Source organism: Schistocerca cancellata, chromosome 6, assembly GCF_023864275.1.
Source record: "Schistocerca cancellata isolate TAMUIC-IGC-003103 chromosome 6, iqSchCanc2.1, whole genome shotgun sequence".
Taxonomy (NCBI): domain Eukaryota; kingdom Metazoa; phylum Arthropoda; class Insecta; order Orthoptera; family Acrididae; genus Schistocerca; species Schistocerca cancellata.
Window position 1 is genome coordinate 482,781,069 of NC_064631.1, and position 17,154 is coordinate 482,798,222.

Genomic DNA, 17,154 nt, shown 5'->3' on the forward strand with positions numbered 1-17,154 from the left:
CAGTTGGATGATGCCTGATAGCTTGATACATGTCTCTTTCCTAATAACACCCTTTGTTTCCTGCCAGAGATATAAGATTTGAACCATTTTGCAGCATTTCCTGTTACACTATAATATTCTAGTTTACTTAAAAGGATATTGTGATTTACACAGTCAAATGCCTTTGACAGATCACAAAATATACCAGTTGCCTGCAATTTTTTGTCTAATGAATTAAGTACATTTTCACTGTAAGTGTAGATAGCCTTCTCAATATCAGAACCTTTTAGAAATCCAAACTGTGACTTTGACAGTATGTTATTTGAGATAAGATGGTTATAAAGACTACTGTACATTACTTTTTCGAAAATTTTTGAGAATGCTGGCAACAGTGAAATTGGATGGAAATTTGATGCTATTTCTTTATCTCCCTTCTTAAACAGTGGCTTAACTTCAGCATATTTCAGCCATTCAGGAAATATTCCACTGATAAACGACTGGTTACACAGATAGCTTAATATGTTACTTAGCTCAGAATCACATTCTTTAATTAACTTTGTTGATATTTCATCATACCCACTAGATGTTTTTGATTTTAAAGATTTTATGATGGACATTATTTCTGTTGGGGTAGTGAGGGTCAAATTCATATTATGGAAGTTACTTGAAATGTCTGGTCTAAGGTAATCCATAGCAGCATCTACCGAACCTGACAACCCCATCTTTTCAGTAACAGTTATAAAATGTTTGTTAAAAAGTTCTGCAACACTATACACATCTGTCACCAATGTATCATTTACTCTTAATGCTATTTGTTCCTCTTCATGTCTGGTCCTACCGGTCTCCTCCTTCACTATATCCCATATTGTCTTTATTTTGTTATCTGATATGACTATCTTTTCCTTGTAATATATTTGCTTTGACATCCGTATTACAGTATTTAATATTTTGCAGTATTTCTTATAATGTGCTATAGCATCAACATTGGAAATGTTTCATACTCTGGCATTTGTTTCAGTCTCATAATGATGAAACCTGCTTTCATTGCCTTCACAATACTCAGCAAAAATTCATTAACTTAATTTTGTAATATATGAAGACGGTGTTGAGTGATGGTTTTGTTGAAGTTTGTTTTCTTCGCTTAATAAGTATGGGGCCCAGTGAGCACAAACGTTTTGATAACATAAGCCTTGAATCATTTCTGGCACTGCTCTGTGTCCTAATGCAATTTCTGCACTGATTTCTTTCACTGTGACATGCCTGTCTTCTCAAATGAGCTCCCATCTCTTTTCTTGTTGCATTCCATGGAGGCAGTTAGAGGGCAACTGCTACAACACCATCTTGGACACTCATGTTGCATCTTTTAAATGTGTCACCCATCTCCTAACACTGCTGGTGGTCGTGCAGACATCTCCATAGGCATTCTGAAGTCTGAGGTGAATTTCAGCAGCACATTTTCCCTGTTTAACAAGGCATTCAGGGAGAGCACTTTGTGAAAATGAAACATTGATCTACATCTACACCCACACACATACTCCATAAGCCACTGTATGGTGCATTGTGGAGGGAACCCCATACCATTACTAGCCATTTCCTCACCTATTCCACTCACAGATAGAGCAAGGGAAAAATGACGGTCTATAAGCCTCCATATGAGCCCTAATTTCTCACATCGTATCTTCATAGTCCTTGCATGAAATGTGTGGTGCAGCAGTAGAATCGATCTGCAGTCAGCCTCAAATGCCACTTGTCTAAATATCCACAATAGTGCCCAAAAAAGAGTGTCACATTCTCTCCAGGGATTCCCATTTGACTATTGCCGTAGTAGTTACATGCTGATTGACCAAACTGAATTACTTCGATATCTTCATTTAATCTGATCCGATGGGGATCCCAAACACTCGAGCAGTACTCAAGGTGGGTCACACTAAAGTTCTATGCACTGTGTCTGTTATGGATGAGCTACACTTTTCCAAAATTCTCCCAGTAGAATAAAGTGGAGCATTTGCCTTCCCTACTACTAACCTGGCAAGCTCATTCTGTTTCATATTGCTTCACACTATTACACCTAGTTATTTAACTGATGTGACTGTATCGAGCAGTGCACTAGTAATGATGTATTCAAACATTAGAAGATTGTTTCTACTACTCCATGTAAACTTAAAGTTTTCTATGTTTAGAGGAAGCTGCCATTCATGGGACCAATTAGAAGTTCTGTCTAAGTCATCTTGTATCCTCCTACAGTCACACACTAGCAACAGCTTCCTGTAAACTACAGCCGCATCAGAAAACAGCCACAGATTGCCGCTTACCCTGTCCACCAGATCATTTATGTATATAGAAAATGACAGCCATAAATTGCTGTTCACCCTGTCCATGAAATCATTTATGTATATAGAGAATAAGAGCTGTCCTGTGACACTTCCCTGATGATACTCTGATGAACACTTGCCACTGAGGACAACATACTAAGTTCTATTAATTAAAAAGCCTTCAAGCCACTCACATATTGGGGAACCTAATCCATGTGCTCAGTCCTTCAACAGCCTGCAGTGAGGCACTGTGTTTGGTGCTTTCCGGAAATCTTGGAGTATGGAATCCATCTGTTGCCTGCTATCCATGATGTCAGCCATTTGGAAAAGTACTGCCTGTGGTGACATTATAGTCACTGATGACGTCACGATCACAATATGGCATCATATGGTGCAAAGTCTGTGGATTATGATCCCACAGTCATTTATGTTACACTGTTGGAATTGGGATTTTAATAATGAGTTGCCCACAACTTTCAATATTGACTTTGTATTTAACCACTTACAAGAAGTTACAACTTTCAGTAATTATCTTTATGTGCCCCTTTAAAATTACAAATATTTTCAGTGTATTACATTTTCATATCCATGGCACTATTGCTACAAACATGGATGCTACATGTCCTCTTAAGAGCTGATTCAGCATCATTTAATTCAGTTACAAGTGTTCAGTGTCTTATTTTCAGGCTGCCACCATGTGCTGAGCTACCAGAGCAGCAAGCCTTTCAAACATAATCATAAAATCTGCTGTTCTGTATAAATTCCCCAACATATTAACTTAAGAAATTATTAATCTGTTAATAGTTACATGGACAGTTTTGAATCACTTGTTAGCAGCCCTGTTTCATTAGGTACCAATTAAACTCTTTGTTAACTTGCATACAAGATTGCGGGCCATCTCCGCTTTTGTGTTAAGTTTGTCTATCAAACCATGTGTGACAAATGGGGTTGTTGCCATAGAAATTTAAAAGAGGCGGTGTTCTGTGTAGACTGTAAGTTATGGTTTCCTTGGGGCTAATGTAGCAGCAAGGAAACAAGGGTAGAAAATGAGGCTCTTCCATGCCAGTGTAGGTTATGTAGAAAGGACAAAAAAACCGCTGAACAGGAGGCAAAAATTTGCGCCCTTAAGGCTGAATTAGATAACGCGAACTTGGAATTATGTAGTTTAAGGGAGGAAAAAGAGATGGGGAAGTGGGAAAAGGTAGCAAGCAAAGGGCGAAAAAGGGAAACACTTGAAAAAACTCCAGAAATTCAAATAGTAAATCAGTTTGGCTTGCTATCTCAAGTGGAGGAAGGGCCTCATCCAGATGTAGTTGTAAGTAGGTTGAAGCAAAATATTAGCTTAAAGAAAAAAAGGCAGCTCAGGATCAAACCATAATAGGAAAAGAAGGATTCTGCTTATAGGCAGCAGTCATGGGAAGGGTGTGGGCCAGCAGCTTCAGGAGAAATTAGGTGCAGGGTACCAGGTCACAAGTTTTGTGCTAGGTGACAGAAAACTTAGGTCAGCTATGCAGGGATTTTGAGAAGGAAGATCAGGTAATTATAGTTGGCGGAGCAGGAAACAGCCTGCCTATGAATCCAAGAGACAGTGTTAGGAATGACCTGGATAAAATAGGAGCAGAAACTGGGCACACAAATGTGGGGTTCGTGGAGGTCTTTCAGCGCCATGATCAGCCCTGGGTAAACACTGCTGTAGGGCATGTTAATACTGAGCTGAACAGGATGCACCAGACACTGGCAAAATCTCACATAAGTGTTGTTCCAGTTAATGCTATTGGTAGGTGAAGATACACTACACATGACCTGCACCTCAATAAGAAGGGGAAAACTAAGTTAGCTTCTCTATTAGCAGAAACTGTAAGGCGAGCCACAATCACACAAGGGGTGATCCCTGTGGTTAATGGGTCCAGGCAGACAGGTTTTTTAGGTTAAAGTCAAAGTCCAGACAGACAACAATCATTATAAATTGAATAAAAGAAACTTCATGTACAGTATATATGGGCAAAGCTAAGGGCAGTATCGACTTACTTCATCAAAGTATCAGGGGAATAAAAAATAAAATAGATGAGCTATTAGTGTGTTTGGATGATCTCAAAAATAAAAATGAGATTGTTATGCTCTGTCTGTCTGAACACCATGTAACTGTGGGGGTGGATAGTGTCAGCATAAATGGGTATAATTTAGCATCATACACATGTAGATCTAGGATGGATAAAGGAGGAGTTGCCATTTTCATAAAACAAGGGTATAAATACAAAACTGTAGAAGCAAGCAAATTTTGTTTTGATCAGCACTTTGAGTTTTGTGCATGTGAACTTCAGCTAGATAATGTAGTATTGATATTAACAACAGTGTGCAGGTCCTCATTAGGAGACTGGGAGCTATTCTTAAAAAAGTTTGACTCTCTATTATGCTGTATGTCAGACAAAAAGAAGTAGTTATTAATCTTTAGTGATTTCAATGTAAACTTTCCAAGTAATTCTGATAAGAAAAGTGAACTGAAAGTACTATTAACAACATATAACTTAGAATCAGTGATCAAATTCCCTACTCGTGTAGCTCAAGACAGTAGCACTCTAATAGATAATGTATTTGTACAGAAAGAGGATGTAAAACAAATACATGATTTCCCTTTGGTAAATCGTACATGATGCACAACTGATTAACTTACAAAACCTAACAGGGTGTACAATTCAGAGACCATTAAGTAAAACTGTGAGGTTGCTCAACCCGTTATCTATAGAACACTTCACAGAAAGTTTAAGAACGGTTAATTGGGGAGATGAATATGATTAGCCAAATGCTAACGATAAATGCAACATATTTCTTGATAAATTTATATCCCTTTTTGAGCATTGTTTCCCAAAGAAAATTACTAAATGTAACACCACACACTTTTCAAAGAAACCTTCGATTACTACGGGTATTAAAGTGTCTTCAGAAAGAAAAAGAAAACTGTATGAGACAGCAAGAACTAGTAAAGATCCAGAAGTAGTTTCCAACTATAAAAATTATTGTAACACACTGAGAAAAGTTCTAAGGAAATCGAAGAAATACGTCTGTTAGAGAAGAAATTAACTACTCTCACAATAAAATAAAACCAGTATGGAATGTTGTTAGAAGGGAGACAGGAAAAGTAACCACTGGGGTAGGTAGTATTACCATTAAAGAGAATGAGATCATCCTAACCAACAGTACACAAGTAGCTAATGTAGTTAACAACCATTTCTTAAGTGTAGGAAAAAAATTGGTTACAATAGTTCAACGGAAAAAGCCAGGCAGTACATGGAAGAGCCACTTATGAAAAATTTTAGTCAGATTAAGTTTCACCTGACAACCTCTTGTGAAATAAGTAAAATTATTAAATCTTTGAAAAATAAATGTTCTGTTGGGGTAGATGACATCTCTAATAAGATATTAAAACAATGTGGAGCAATTACAGTTGATGTTCTGAGTCACATATGTAATGCATTACTAACTCAAGGTATTTTCGCAGACAGTTTAAAATATGCCATTGTCTGCTCTCTACAAAAAGGGGGACACCACAGATGTCAATAATTATTGTATCCTTGCTTACAGTATTTTCAAAAATCCTCGAGAAAATAATGTACTCAAGAGTGGTTAGCCATCTCAACAGTAATGGGATACTTAGTTAATCACAGTTCAGATTTCAGAAATGCTGTTCCACTGAGACAGCAATATACAATTACACTGTCCACACAATAGAGTCTTTAAATAGTAAAATGTCACCGATAGGAATTTTCTGTGACTTGTCCAAAGCATGTGATTGTGTGAACCAGGACATTATGGTACAGAAATTACAATTCTATGGTATAAGTGGAATAGCACATGAGTGGTTTAAGCTATATCTACAGAACAGGAAACAAAAAGTTTCTTTTATGGGTCAAGTGATTTAAATAAGTTACAAAGACAACGTCTGTATTAAATTTTCATGAAACTCAAGAAAACCTTTATAGAAGCATACCAAATGATGCAAGAAGTCTAAGGTCATGAGTACTTAAGCCGTCGTCAGTGTTATGACTGATTCAAATGGTTTAAAAATGGCCGGACAGAAGTTAAAGATCACCCTTGTTTAGGACGCCCTTCGATGTCTACCAACAATGCTCATGTTAGCAATGTCAATGAAATTGTACGTGTCAATTGAAGACTGATTGTCCAAGAGATTGCAGAAGAATGTAATATTTCAGTTGGATCATGTCGTGAAATCCTGACACTGCATCTTGGAATGCATCGTGTTGCCACCAAGTTCATCCCACTGCTCAAGAGTCAAGAGCAGAAAGACCTTCATCTCACTGCCTGTGAAGAGCTTTTGGATTGTGCAAATGTGAATGAGATGTTCCTTAAGAGAATCGTAACTGGTGATGAGATATGAGTCTACGATTATGATGTTGAGACCAAGGTTCAGTCTTTGCAATGGGTTGGGAAAGGTTGTCAAGAGACAAAAAAAAAAGTGTGTCAGGTCAGGTCAAATGTCAATGCCACACTGATAGGTTTGTTTGACCTTGAAGGATTAGTTCATCATGAATTCGTGACACAGGGACAGACTGTTAATCAATGGTAGTAGTGGGATGTGTTGTGACACCTGTGAGAAAATGCGAAAAGGAAACGGCCTGAAATGTGGTGAGACAATTCATGGCTCTTGGATCATGATAACACACATGCACGCCCACACACACACACACATTCATCCCTGCTGGTGCTTGGCTATTGCACGAAAAATGAAATCACTGTGCAGCCTCGTCCTCCATACTCTCTGGACTTGGCCCCTGTGGACTTACCTTTATTTCCAAAGTTGAAGACTTTGTTGCAAGGATGAAGATTTGCGACCACATACGAGATAAAATAAAATTCGCAGACGGCACTTTGCGTGATCCCGAAAGAGGCATACCAAGACTGCTCCTGAGAGCGGAAAAGGCTGTGGGAGCAGAGTATCAGTTGAGGAGGAGAGTATTTTGAAGGAGACCATGTGCAATAAGCAAAAGGTAAGTGTAGAAAAATTTTGTGGACAAAGTTGTAGAATTTTAATGTCGGAAATCAGCCAGCTGGAACATGAGGACCAAATGAATGCATCTCCAGGGCCACACATATGGACTAACAACACTGGAAATCATAAATAACAGCAAACAGTGATTTAACATCACAGTATTTATGCTACAAAAGTTGTTTTGAAGCTGAAAAAGAAGAGAAAAACATGACAAAGTGTAATATAGTAACATATTGTAACTACTACGTAATACATTTATTATGTGTATAAAAAAGGCATGTATTCCAGGCCACAGAAGATGCTTCTCAAATAAAAGAAGCAAAACACATATGACGAAAAGCAAATTGCCTTTCATTTAGTTACATAGACAGAACACACCTCCATGAAGAATGTATTAAGTTGCAAATAACTTCTTAAGCATGGAAGGTAGACTGACTCTCTGCATCTGAGTTATCGAAGCAGGCTCCCTCATCCTTTTCTAATTATTTCTGGGATTCTGACTATTATGCTTAATTTTTCTGCTTGTATGTAACTTACAGTAGAAATGTTGAAGGACCCAAAATGTCCAACGTTTTCTGTTAATCGACTAGCACAATTATTCATACACGGGTAGACTTCAGAGCTAAGACATCTGTTTGTTGGAGCAGTTACTTGAAGTTTATCAAATAACTGTGTGTGCACAATCACAGTAAATTGTTCCTAAGAAATTTTCAGTCAAAACTTAAGAAAGTTTGCCAATAGTTATAACTTACAGGAGTTAGAAAATAAAAATTGATTATAATAGACATCCAACAGGTGTACAAAACAGATTATGTAGTGAAAAATGCAAATATTTGTACGAAATATTTAACCACTGCTTTAAGTAGGCATTTCAAATGAGAAAAATTTTAAGATGACAATTAGCAGAATGTTAAATTTCCTCCAAAAAGATCAAATGAAAGAAAGATATGAAGGTTCTGTACTTGCTGTTCAGGGTCACCAAACTTAAGTACTTTCTACCAACATACAAAACCTGCTGAAAAATTTATAGGGAATATAAAAAAAATCAACAAGCAAAGTAATATGCTGATGCAATAAGTGAATCCGATAGTGTCCTGGGAACAACCTGAAGTGTAGTAAATAACAAAATGTGAGAAAAAACAGTATGCAGGTTCCAGTAATGTAGAAATAAGAGAAAATGGGGTGTTGCTGAGTAAGCCAAAGTGAGACTTTAGTGGAACATTTAAGTAAGGCCTGCAGAGAAGAAATGGATGATTCAGTACCATCAGTAAAAAGAATTGGAAATGCATGTGATTTCCTGAAAATTATCTCAAAGCTCAAAGTGAAATCCTGCAGTGACTAGAATAACTTGGTGTCTAGATTACTTATAGAATTCAGAAATGAATTAATAAAATCACTAACTCATTTAATAACCAGTTCAGTTTTTTGCATTGTAATCAACACATGCTTTCAATCAGTACAACACTGGTTACAGCCATTGTGCAAAACTATGATATTCAGGTAGGATTATTTTTGGTGACAAGAATGTTGCTTCTGAAAAATTGTAGGAAAAGAAAAATGTTTGTTTGAATTTTTATGGAAGCATAAAATGTTTGGAGGTAGTGTACATATCCTTGAATTGCAGCCCCAGTTTTCCATAGCATGACTCCAAAAGCTTTTAAGTATGTCAATCACACTCTTTGCTCACTTCACATTGCTGTTGGGAAGAGATTCAAAAGTATTGCTGTTGGGACGGTGAGAAACAAAACAAGTAGGGGAAAAGTGAAACATGATATAGAAAGTCACAAAAAAAAAAAAAAAAAAAAAAAAAAAAAAATTAGAAAAGATTATCAAGATAAGAAGAGCACATGGAAGGAAAGGGATGTGGAAACTATATGGTGGGCTTCTGAAAACAGCCATTGGTGTGGGCTCAGAAAAAGCACTGAGAAGGGCAATGAAGTGGTTTGATGAGGATTGCTCACTATTTTGACGAGGAATGTTCACTGGTAATCCGAGAGAAATGAAGTGAGACAAAGAATGCTGCAAAGATAAACAGTACTGGTGGAGGAAGAGGAGAAGAGCAGATAAGTTATGTAGGACGAAGAAAAGGCAGTATGAAAGGAGGAAGGCAGTGCAGTTGGATAAAATAAGGGATAATAATGAGGTACAAAAGTTCTGTGAAAGGTCTAGAGAAATGGAGAGTGGATTCCAACCAAGAACAGTCTTCTACCAGAACAAAGATGGAAACCTAATTGGAGATAAAATCAAAGCTTTGGGAAGATGGCAGGTGTATTTTGCTGAGTTACTTGATAGAAAGGGGTGAGGAAACTACAAAGGAAACAAAGGAGGAAGAAGAGGAACTGACGTTGGAGTTGAAATTAGAATCAGAAGTGGAAGAGCAGGAAGTCAAACCACCAGACGTAGAAGAAGTGAAGAATGTAATTAAAAGCTTTAAGAATAATAAAGCAGCAGAAGAAGATGGCATAGTGGCTGAATTATTAACATTTAGGGGAAAGAAGATGGAGACAGCTGTTAATGAATTAATAAAGCAACTATGGATAAAGGAAGAAATGCCTAAGCATTGGAGCATGGGAATAATCTGCCCATTATGTAAAAAAGATTATAAGGCAGAGTGCAGCAATTACCATGGTATTACTCTTTACCAGATATGAAAACATATTGGGGGATTCTCAGGCTAGATTTAGGAGACATAGATTCATAATAGACCAGATTTTTTGAGACAAGTGTTAGAGAATTTCTTTGAATATGGCAAGCAACTGCATCAGTTGTACATTAATTTTAAGCAAGCATATGTGAGCCTAGACAAGAATAAGATTCTCCACAGTGTGAAGCATTTTAAAATCCTGCTAAAGTTAGTGAGGTTGGCCAAAATGTCCATGAAAGCAACAATATGCAAGGTCGGGATAGAGCAAGATTTGTCAGGAGAGTTCCATGTGGAGAGGGGGCTCCAGCAGGAGATGTGATCAGTGTGGCACTCTTTAACTGAGAACTAGAGGTGGCACATGTCAACAAACCCAGGAGGAACAATATCTAACTTGGCTGTACCATGTGGTTGGCATATGCTGTGATGACAAAGCATTAATTGCAAGGAATATCAGGGTCTTGAAGGATAATTAAGCAGCATTGGAAGGAGCAGTACAGAAGTTAGGACTCTTAAGTTAATATAAGTAAAATATGATAATGGGAGATCCTGGTGGGGATAGAGGAGAGACTTTAATGGAAATAAGTGGGAAAGAGTACCAAAGATCTATAGTAATGTATGGATGGGAAGGCTCGGTGATGACCACAAAAGAGGATGGTTGGTTTTTTAGATGGCAAAGGAAGATTTTGAGAAAGATATTTGGGGTGGTAAAAGAGGAAGGAAGCTGGAGAATAAGGACAATTGCAGAAGTACAGATTTGTTTTGGACAAATGAATATTGCAGTGAAAATTAAGCAAAGAAGATTAACTTGCGTTGGACGTGTTCAGAGAATGCCAGAAATTCAAAGTGTTGAGGAAGTGTTTATAGAAAAACCCAAAGGAAGAAGGAGAAGAAGAAGAAGAAGACCCTGGAAAAGGTGGACTGGAGATATGGAGAGGATTCCAAAGCAATGGGAGTCAGGAACTGCAGAAGGAAAGTGCTGGACAGAGAAGAATGGAGGCAGGTGACAAACAGGCTGAGGTTTTACAAGGACTGTACTGCTGACCAATAAGTAAGTAAGTAAGCATGAATAAAATTAAATTCTTTTACTATAAATATTGTGAAGTCTTGTATTGGGTATATCATGAAAGATTACCATTACCTTGTTGACACTTGTGTACTGAAGTCAAATTGTCAAATGGATGCATAGGTAGGTGAAAATTGCTTTTTCCTCAACCTGATGTGAGAATAAAGCACACTACTTTCCCAAGAATGTCACCATCTCTTTCTGGCTCTTTGAATGTGAAGAAATATGAACTAAATCTGTTATAGGACTAATAGAATGGTGTAGTGTACTTGCTGATGTCCACAGTACAGGACAGTTACTTCAAAATTCTGTAGAAGAGTCATCACAAATTTTAATAAAAAAATAGCAACTGTTCATAGACATACCAACTAAACAATATAAACTCTGAAGAGCTACAGGACGAATGTGGCAGGTATGGCAGCGCATGTTAAGATGTGAGGTAAGAGTGACACCACCTCTAAACACTAGAAACAAAAAATAACATAACACTCAGAGACCAAGCAGGATTACTTGGTACTGCAAGAGAGGCAGTCTAGCACACATTAAGACATCCACTGCCCTAGAGAAAGGTATGGCACTGCATTTTAACATATCAGCAGCTGTCAAAGGATCAGTATTATTAATAAAGTTATTTTTATTAATAACAGAACTGTTTTCATTCCTCTTTTGACAGATGCCAGAAAAGAAAATTGCTACAATTTTGTGTGGTGATTTCAACAGTACACCTGACAGCTGTGTGTATGAACTGATGGTTAACCAGTCTATAGGGGAAAATCATCCTTGCTGGTCAGAAGGTAAACATCATTTATTCGTGTCATGAGTACGAGTCATGAGTATCAAATATTTGGATGAATGCTGATTTGTAATTTTTGTGTGTGTGTGTGTGTGTGTGTGTGTGTGTGTGTGTGTACATGATAGTGCTGTGTTTATTGTTATTTATGAAGATGGCAATGACAGTCGTTCTTTACTTCTTGATCTATGGCACTAGTAAACTATGAACTAGGAGAGATATGACTCCTTTCCAAGATAAAGAAATATTTTCAAAGACTTAACTGCGTTTTGTGCTTGTCAATGTAAAATCTAACAATGGAAAAGCCACGATTGAATAACAATAACAATATGAATTAGATGAAGGAAAATTTTGAATAAGGAATAGGATATATTGCTACTTACCACATAGAGGAAGTAATGAACAGCAGACAGGCACATTTAAAGTAATTTTAAAAGTAGGCTAAGCTTTGGGACACAGTCTTTCAGATGTAGGAAAAAAACTAACGCACACATGGTCAGTGTCATTTCCTGGCAAAAAGGCATTTTAAAAAATGCGGAAGTATTTTGAGCAATAGGTGGTATGTATGCAGACGCATGTTTGGTCAAATTGGGTCCTACTTTGAAAATGATCATCACTAATTGAATAAATTTGGTAAGTGCACAAATTTGCTGCATTTTCCATTTCTTTTGTGTCAGGCCACCTATAATGACCAAATTGATCAATTATGGCAAGACTTGTCTCAAGTTAAAGGCATAGGCCAAGATCGGAAGCAGTCACGCACTTACATGCCGCAACAAATAGCGCATTGATATAGTTTGGAAAGTCACTGCAGAAAGTAAATAATTTAGGAATGGAGGTAACAACAACTCACTGAATAGATGAGGCATTGAGTCATCAACAGGCACACGAAAAAGGATGAGAACTTCACTGCCTTTTGGACAAATCTTTGAGGGGGGGAGGGGGGCAGATGAGAGAGATAGACAGAGCACTCTACATTTAGCCATCTGAATACACAATGCCAGGACTGTAGTTCTGCAGAGACTCTGTAAAGATCAGAAATGAGCTCTGTGTACTTGTGTTCTTACTTTATACTTGCCAGTGGGTCCTACAATGACATATCAAAACTTTCAGTCTCCATACTCTCAGAGACTCGACTCACCCATCTCCGCTGCTGCCCATTTAATTGGAAACTGGGTCTGTTTTCGGGTATTAGTGGACTATACCAGTGTAGAAAGGAGAGCAAATACACTAGTTCACTAGTATAACTGAGGACCCACACCACTGTTGCTGCATATGCATCCAAATAAAAAAAAGATATTGACCACATAGAGGAAGCACAATCAAAAAGACTGCTAAAATGCTTACTTATATGCTTTTCGACAAATCTCTTCTAACAAAGAAGAAAACATACACACTCACAGAAGTGAGTGCCCCCCCCCCCCCCCCCCCCCCCCCACACACACACACACGAGACCCAACTGTGCTTGCATCTGATGTGTACAGCAATCCTTCGGGATGGCTGGTGGGGGTAAGGAGGAGACATGATGGGTGTGAGGAGGAGACATGGTATGGGGAGAGGTAGTTATAGTAGATTAGAGGTGGAGGAAGATGCTGTGATGCCTGTGGTAGTGTGCAGGGGTATGGTGCAGTCAGGATAGGGCTGTTAGGTGCAGCTTTGGGACTGATGTGCAGAGCATAGACACACATAACAGAAGAAGTACTCACACTAGCTTTCAAGCCCTTGCTCTTTTTCTAGCACAAGAACACACACAATCCCACAGACAGTATTTATGTATGTATGTATATGTGTATGTATGTGAAGGTATAGGTGTAGGCATAGGTATGAGGGTGGGTGTCCCTCTTAAGTTGTCAGTCATGTTTTCTCTGGTATTTCAGCAGGTATTTGTAATTTCAGTTTTGCAATGTAGAGCTGTACTCAGTCCAAACAAATACTGGTCACCGTGTCTTTCATGAGAAGCCCAGCGTCAGTGGAAAGTAACAATTTGTTTCTCATTACAAAAGAAAATATTTTTAAAGTGAAAACTCACATTGCATTTCGATAGAGCGGTCCCAAATTAGTCTAGAGTCATATTGTTTTATTAATATGTATTAATGGGAACATGAAACCATAATGAATAATCAGTACTACATCAGTGACTGAGTAGTGCTGCTGCGTGGCGGTAGCCGTCAACACGGGCGAGGGTGGCACGAGAGTCACTGTTGGTGTTTTATCATGTTTTATTGTTCCTTTTAATATGTACTGACAAAACAAATATTGCACTAGACTGACTTAGGACTAGATGGGCACATAAAATTTCGCTTTAAATTTAATTTAATATTTATTTATTTATTGTAATGGGGAAACAAAACAAAGCTTTTTGTCAATGCTGGATGTCGCATGAAAGACATAATGAGCAGTATTTGTTTGTGCTGACTCAAACTACACATTGCAAAAACAAAATTGCAGATATCTACCAAAACACCGACAATGGCTGACAACTCTTTCGAGAGACATCGGGTATATGTATGTATATAAAACTTTTTTGAAAATTGCTGTAAATTTATTTTAATAATTACTCTATATCCCGAGAATGTCTAAGAATTGCATTTGCATAAAGCATTTTTGACATAATACTGAGTCAATGACAACAGTACTAGAAAGCAGGACATAAGGACGAAGTCTAGTCTGTAAATTGTGATTAATTACTAAAATAAATATACAGTAGTTTTTGAAAAAGACAGTGATGTTCTGTGCCATATTTTTGTTTAATGCAGCACAGTATGTTTTCTCATAGTGGAGGTTGAATAAATCTACATCTACATCTACATCTACATCCATACTCCGCAAGCCGCCTGACGGTGTGTGGCGGAGGGTACCTTCAGTACCTCTATCGGTTCTCCCTTCTATTCCAGTCTCGTATTGTTCGTGGAAAGAAGGATTGTCGGTATGCCTCTGTGTGGGCTCTAATCTCTCTGATTTTATCCTCATGGTCTCTTCGCGAGATATACGTAGGAGGGAGCAATATACTGCTTGACTCTTCGGTGAAGGTATGTTCTCGAAACTTTGACAAAAGCCCGTACCGAGCTACTGAGCGTCTCTCCTGCAGAGTCTTCCACTGGAGTTTATCTATCATCTCCGTAACGCTTTCGCGATTACTAAATGATCCTGTAACGAAGCGCGCTGCTCTCCGTTGGATCTTCTCTATGTCTTGTATCAACCCTATCTGGTATGGATCCCACACTGCTAAGCAGTATTCAAGCAGTGGGCGAACAAGCGTACTGTAACCTACTTCCTTTGTTTTCGGATTGCATTTCCTTAGGATTCTTCCAATGAATCTCAGTCTGGCATCTCCTTTACCGACAATCAACATTATATGATCATTCCATTTTAAATCACTCCTAATGCGTACTCCCAGATAATTTATGGTATTAACTGCTTCCAGTTGCTGACCTGCTATTTTGTAGCTAAATGATAAAGGATCTATCTTTCTGTGTATTCGCAGCACATTACACTTGTCTACATTGAGATTCAGTTGCCATTCCCTGCACCATGCGTCAATTCGCTGCAGATCCTCCTGCATTTCAATACAATTTTCCATTGTTACAACCTCTCGATACACCACAGCATCATCTGCAAAAAGCCTCAGTGAACTTCCGATGTCATCCACCAGGTCATTTATGTATATTGTGAATAGCAACGGTCCTATGACACTCCCCTGCGGCACACCTGAAATTACTCTTACTTCGGAAGACTTCTCTCCATTGAGAATAACATGCTGCGTCCTGTTATCTAGGAACTCCTCAATCCAATCACACAATTGGTCTGATAGTCCATATGCTCTTACTTTGTTCAATAAACGACTGTGGGGAACTGTATCGAACGCCTTGCGGAAGTCAAGAAACACGGCATCTACCTGTGAATCCGTGTCTATGGCCCTCTGAGTCTCGTGGACGAATACCGCGAGCTGGGTTTCACATGACCGTCTTTTTCTAAACCCATGCTGATTCCTACAGAGTAGATTTCTAGTCTCCGGAAAAGTCATTATACTCGAACACAATACGTGTTCCAAAATTCTACAACTGATCGACGTTAGAGATATAGGTCTATAGTTCTGCACATCTGTTCGACGTCCCTTCTTGAAAATGGGGATGACCTGTGCCCTTTTCCAATCCTTTGGAACGCTACGCTCTTCTAGAGACCTACGGTACACCGCTGCAAGAAGGGGGGCAAGTTCCTTCGCGTACTCTGTGTAAAATTGAACTGGTATCCCATCAGGTCCAGAGGCCTTTCCTCTTTTGAGCGATTTTAATTGTTTCTCTATCCCTCTGTCGTCTATTTCGATATCTACCATTTTGTCATCTGTGCGACAATCTAGAGAAGGAACTACAGTGCAATCTTCCTCTGTGAAACAACTTTGGAAAAAGACATTTAGTATTTCGGCCTTTAGTCTGTCATCCTCTGTTTCAGTACCATTTTGGTCACAGAGTGTCTGGACATTTTGTTTTGATCCACCTACCGCTTTGACATAAGACCAAAATTTCTTAGGATTTTCTGCCAAGTCAGTACATAGAACTTTACTTTCGAATTCATTGAACGCCTCTCGCATAGCTCTCTTCACACTACATTTCGCTTCGCGTAATTTTTATTTGTCTGCAAGGCTTTGGCTATGTTTATGTTTGCTGTGAAGTTCCCTTTGCTTCCGCAGCAGTTTTCTAACTCGGTTGTTGAACCACGGTGGCTCTTTTCCATCTCTTACGATCTTGCTTGGCACATACTCATCTAACGCGTATTGTACGATGGTTTTGAACTTTGTCCACTGATCCTCAACACTATCTGTACTTGAGACAAAACTTTTGTGTTGAGCCGTCAGGTACTCTGTAATCTGCTTTTTGTCACTTTTTCTAAACAGAAAAATCTTCCTACCCTTTTTAATATTCCTATTTACGGCTGAAATCATCGATGCCGTAACCGCTTTATGATCACTGATTCCCTGTTCTGCGTTAACTTTTTCAAATAGTTCGGGTCTGTTTGTCACCAGAAGGTCTAATATGTTATCGCCACGAGTCGGTTCTCTGTTTAACTGCTCAAGGTAGTTTTCAGATAAAGCACTTAAAAAAATTTCACTGGATTCTTTGTCCTTGCCACCCGTTATGAACGTCTGAGTCTCCCAGTCTATATCCGGCAAATTAAAATCTCCACCCAGAACTATAACATGGTGGGGAAATCTACTCGAAATATTTTCCAAATTACTATTTTGTTGGCATCAGATGAGCTTTGTTAATTTTTCATTTAAACTGTGGGTTATAGCATTGAACTTCACTCTTCCTCATGTGAGCACATTCCTCTTATGAGCACATTTGCAATTGTATACACTATAC

The 17,154-nt window shown here is 38.4% G+C and overlaps 1 protein-coding gene across 2 annotated transcripts in view; it reads left to right on the forward strand.

Moving 5' to 3' along the window:
• Nucleotides 1–17,154, forward strand: part of LOC126190700 (2',5'-phosphodiesterase 12-like) — a 152,367-nt gene that overhangs the window by 101,554 nt on the left and 33,659 nt on the right. For both annotated transcript variants that reach the window (XM_049931165.1, XM_049931166.1), the window contains one exon: nt 11,677–11,797. In XM_049931165.1, the coding sequence (XP_049787122.1) occupies nt 11,677–11,797 (121 nt within the window). The remainder of the gene's footprint in view (nt 1–11,676; nt 11,798–17,154) is intronic.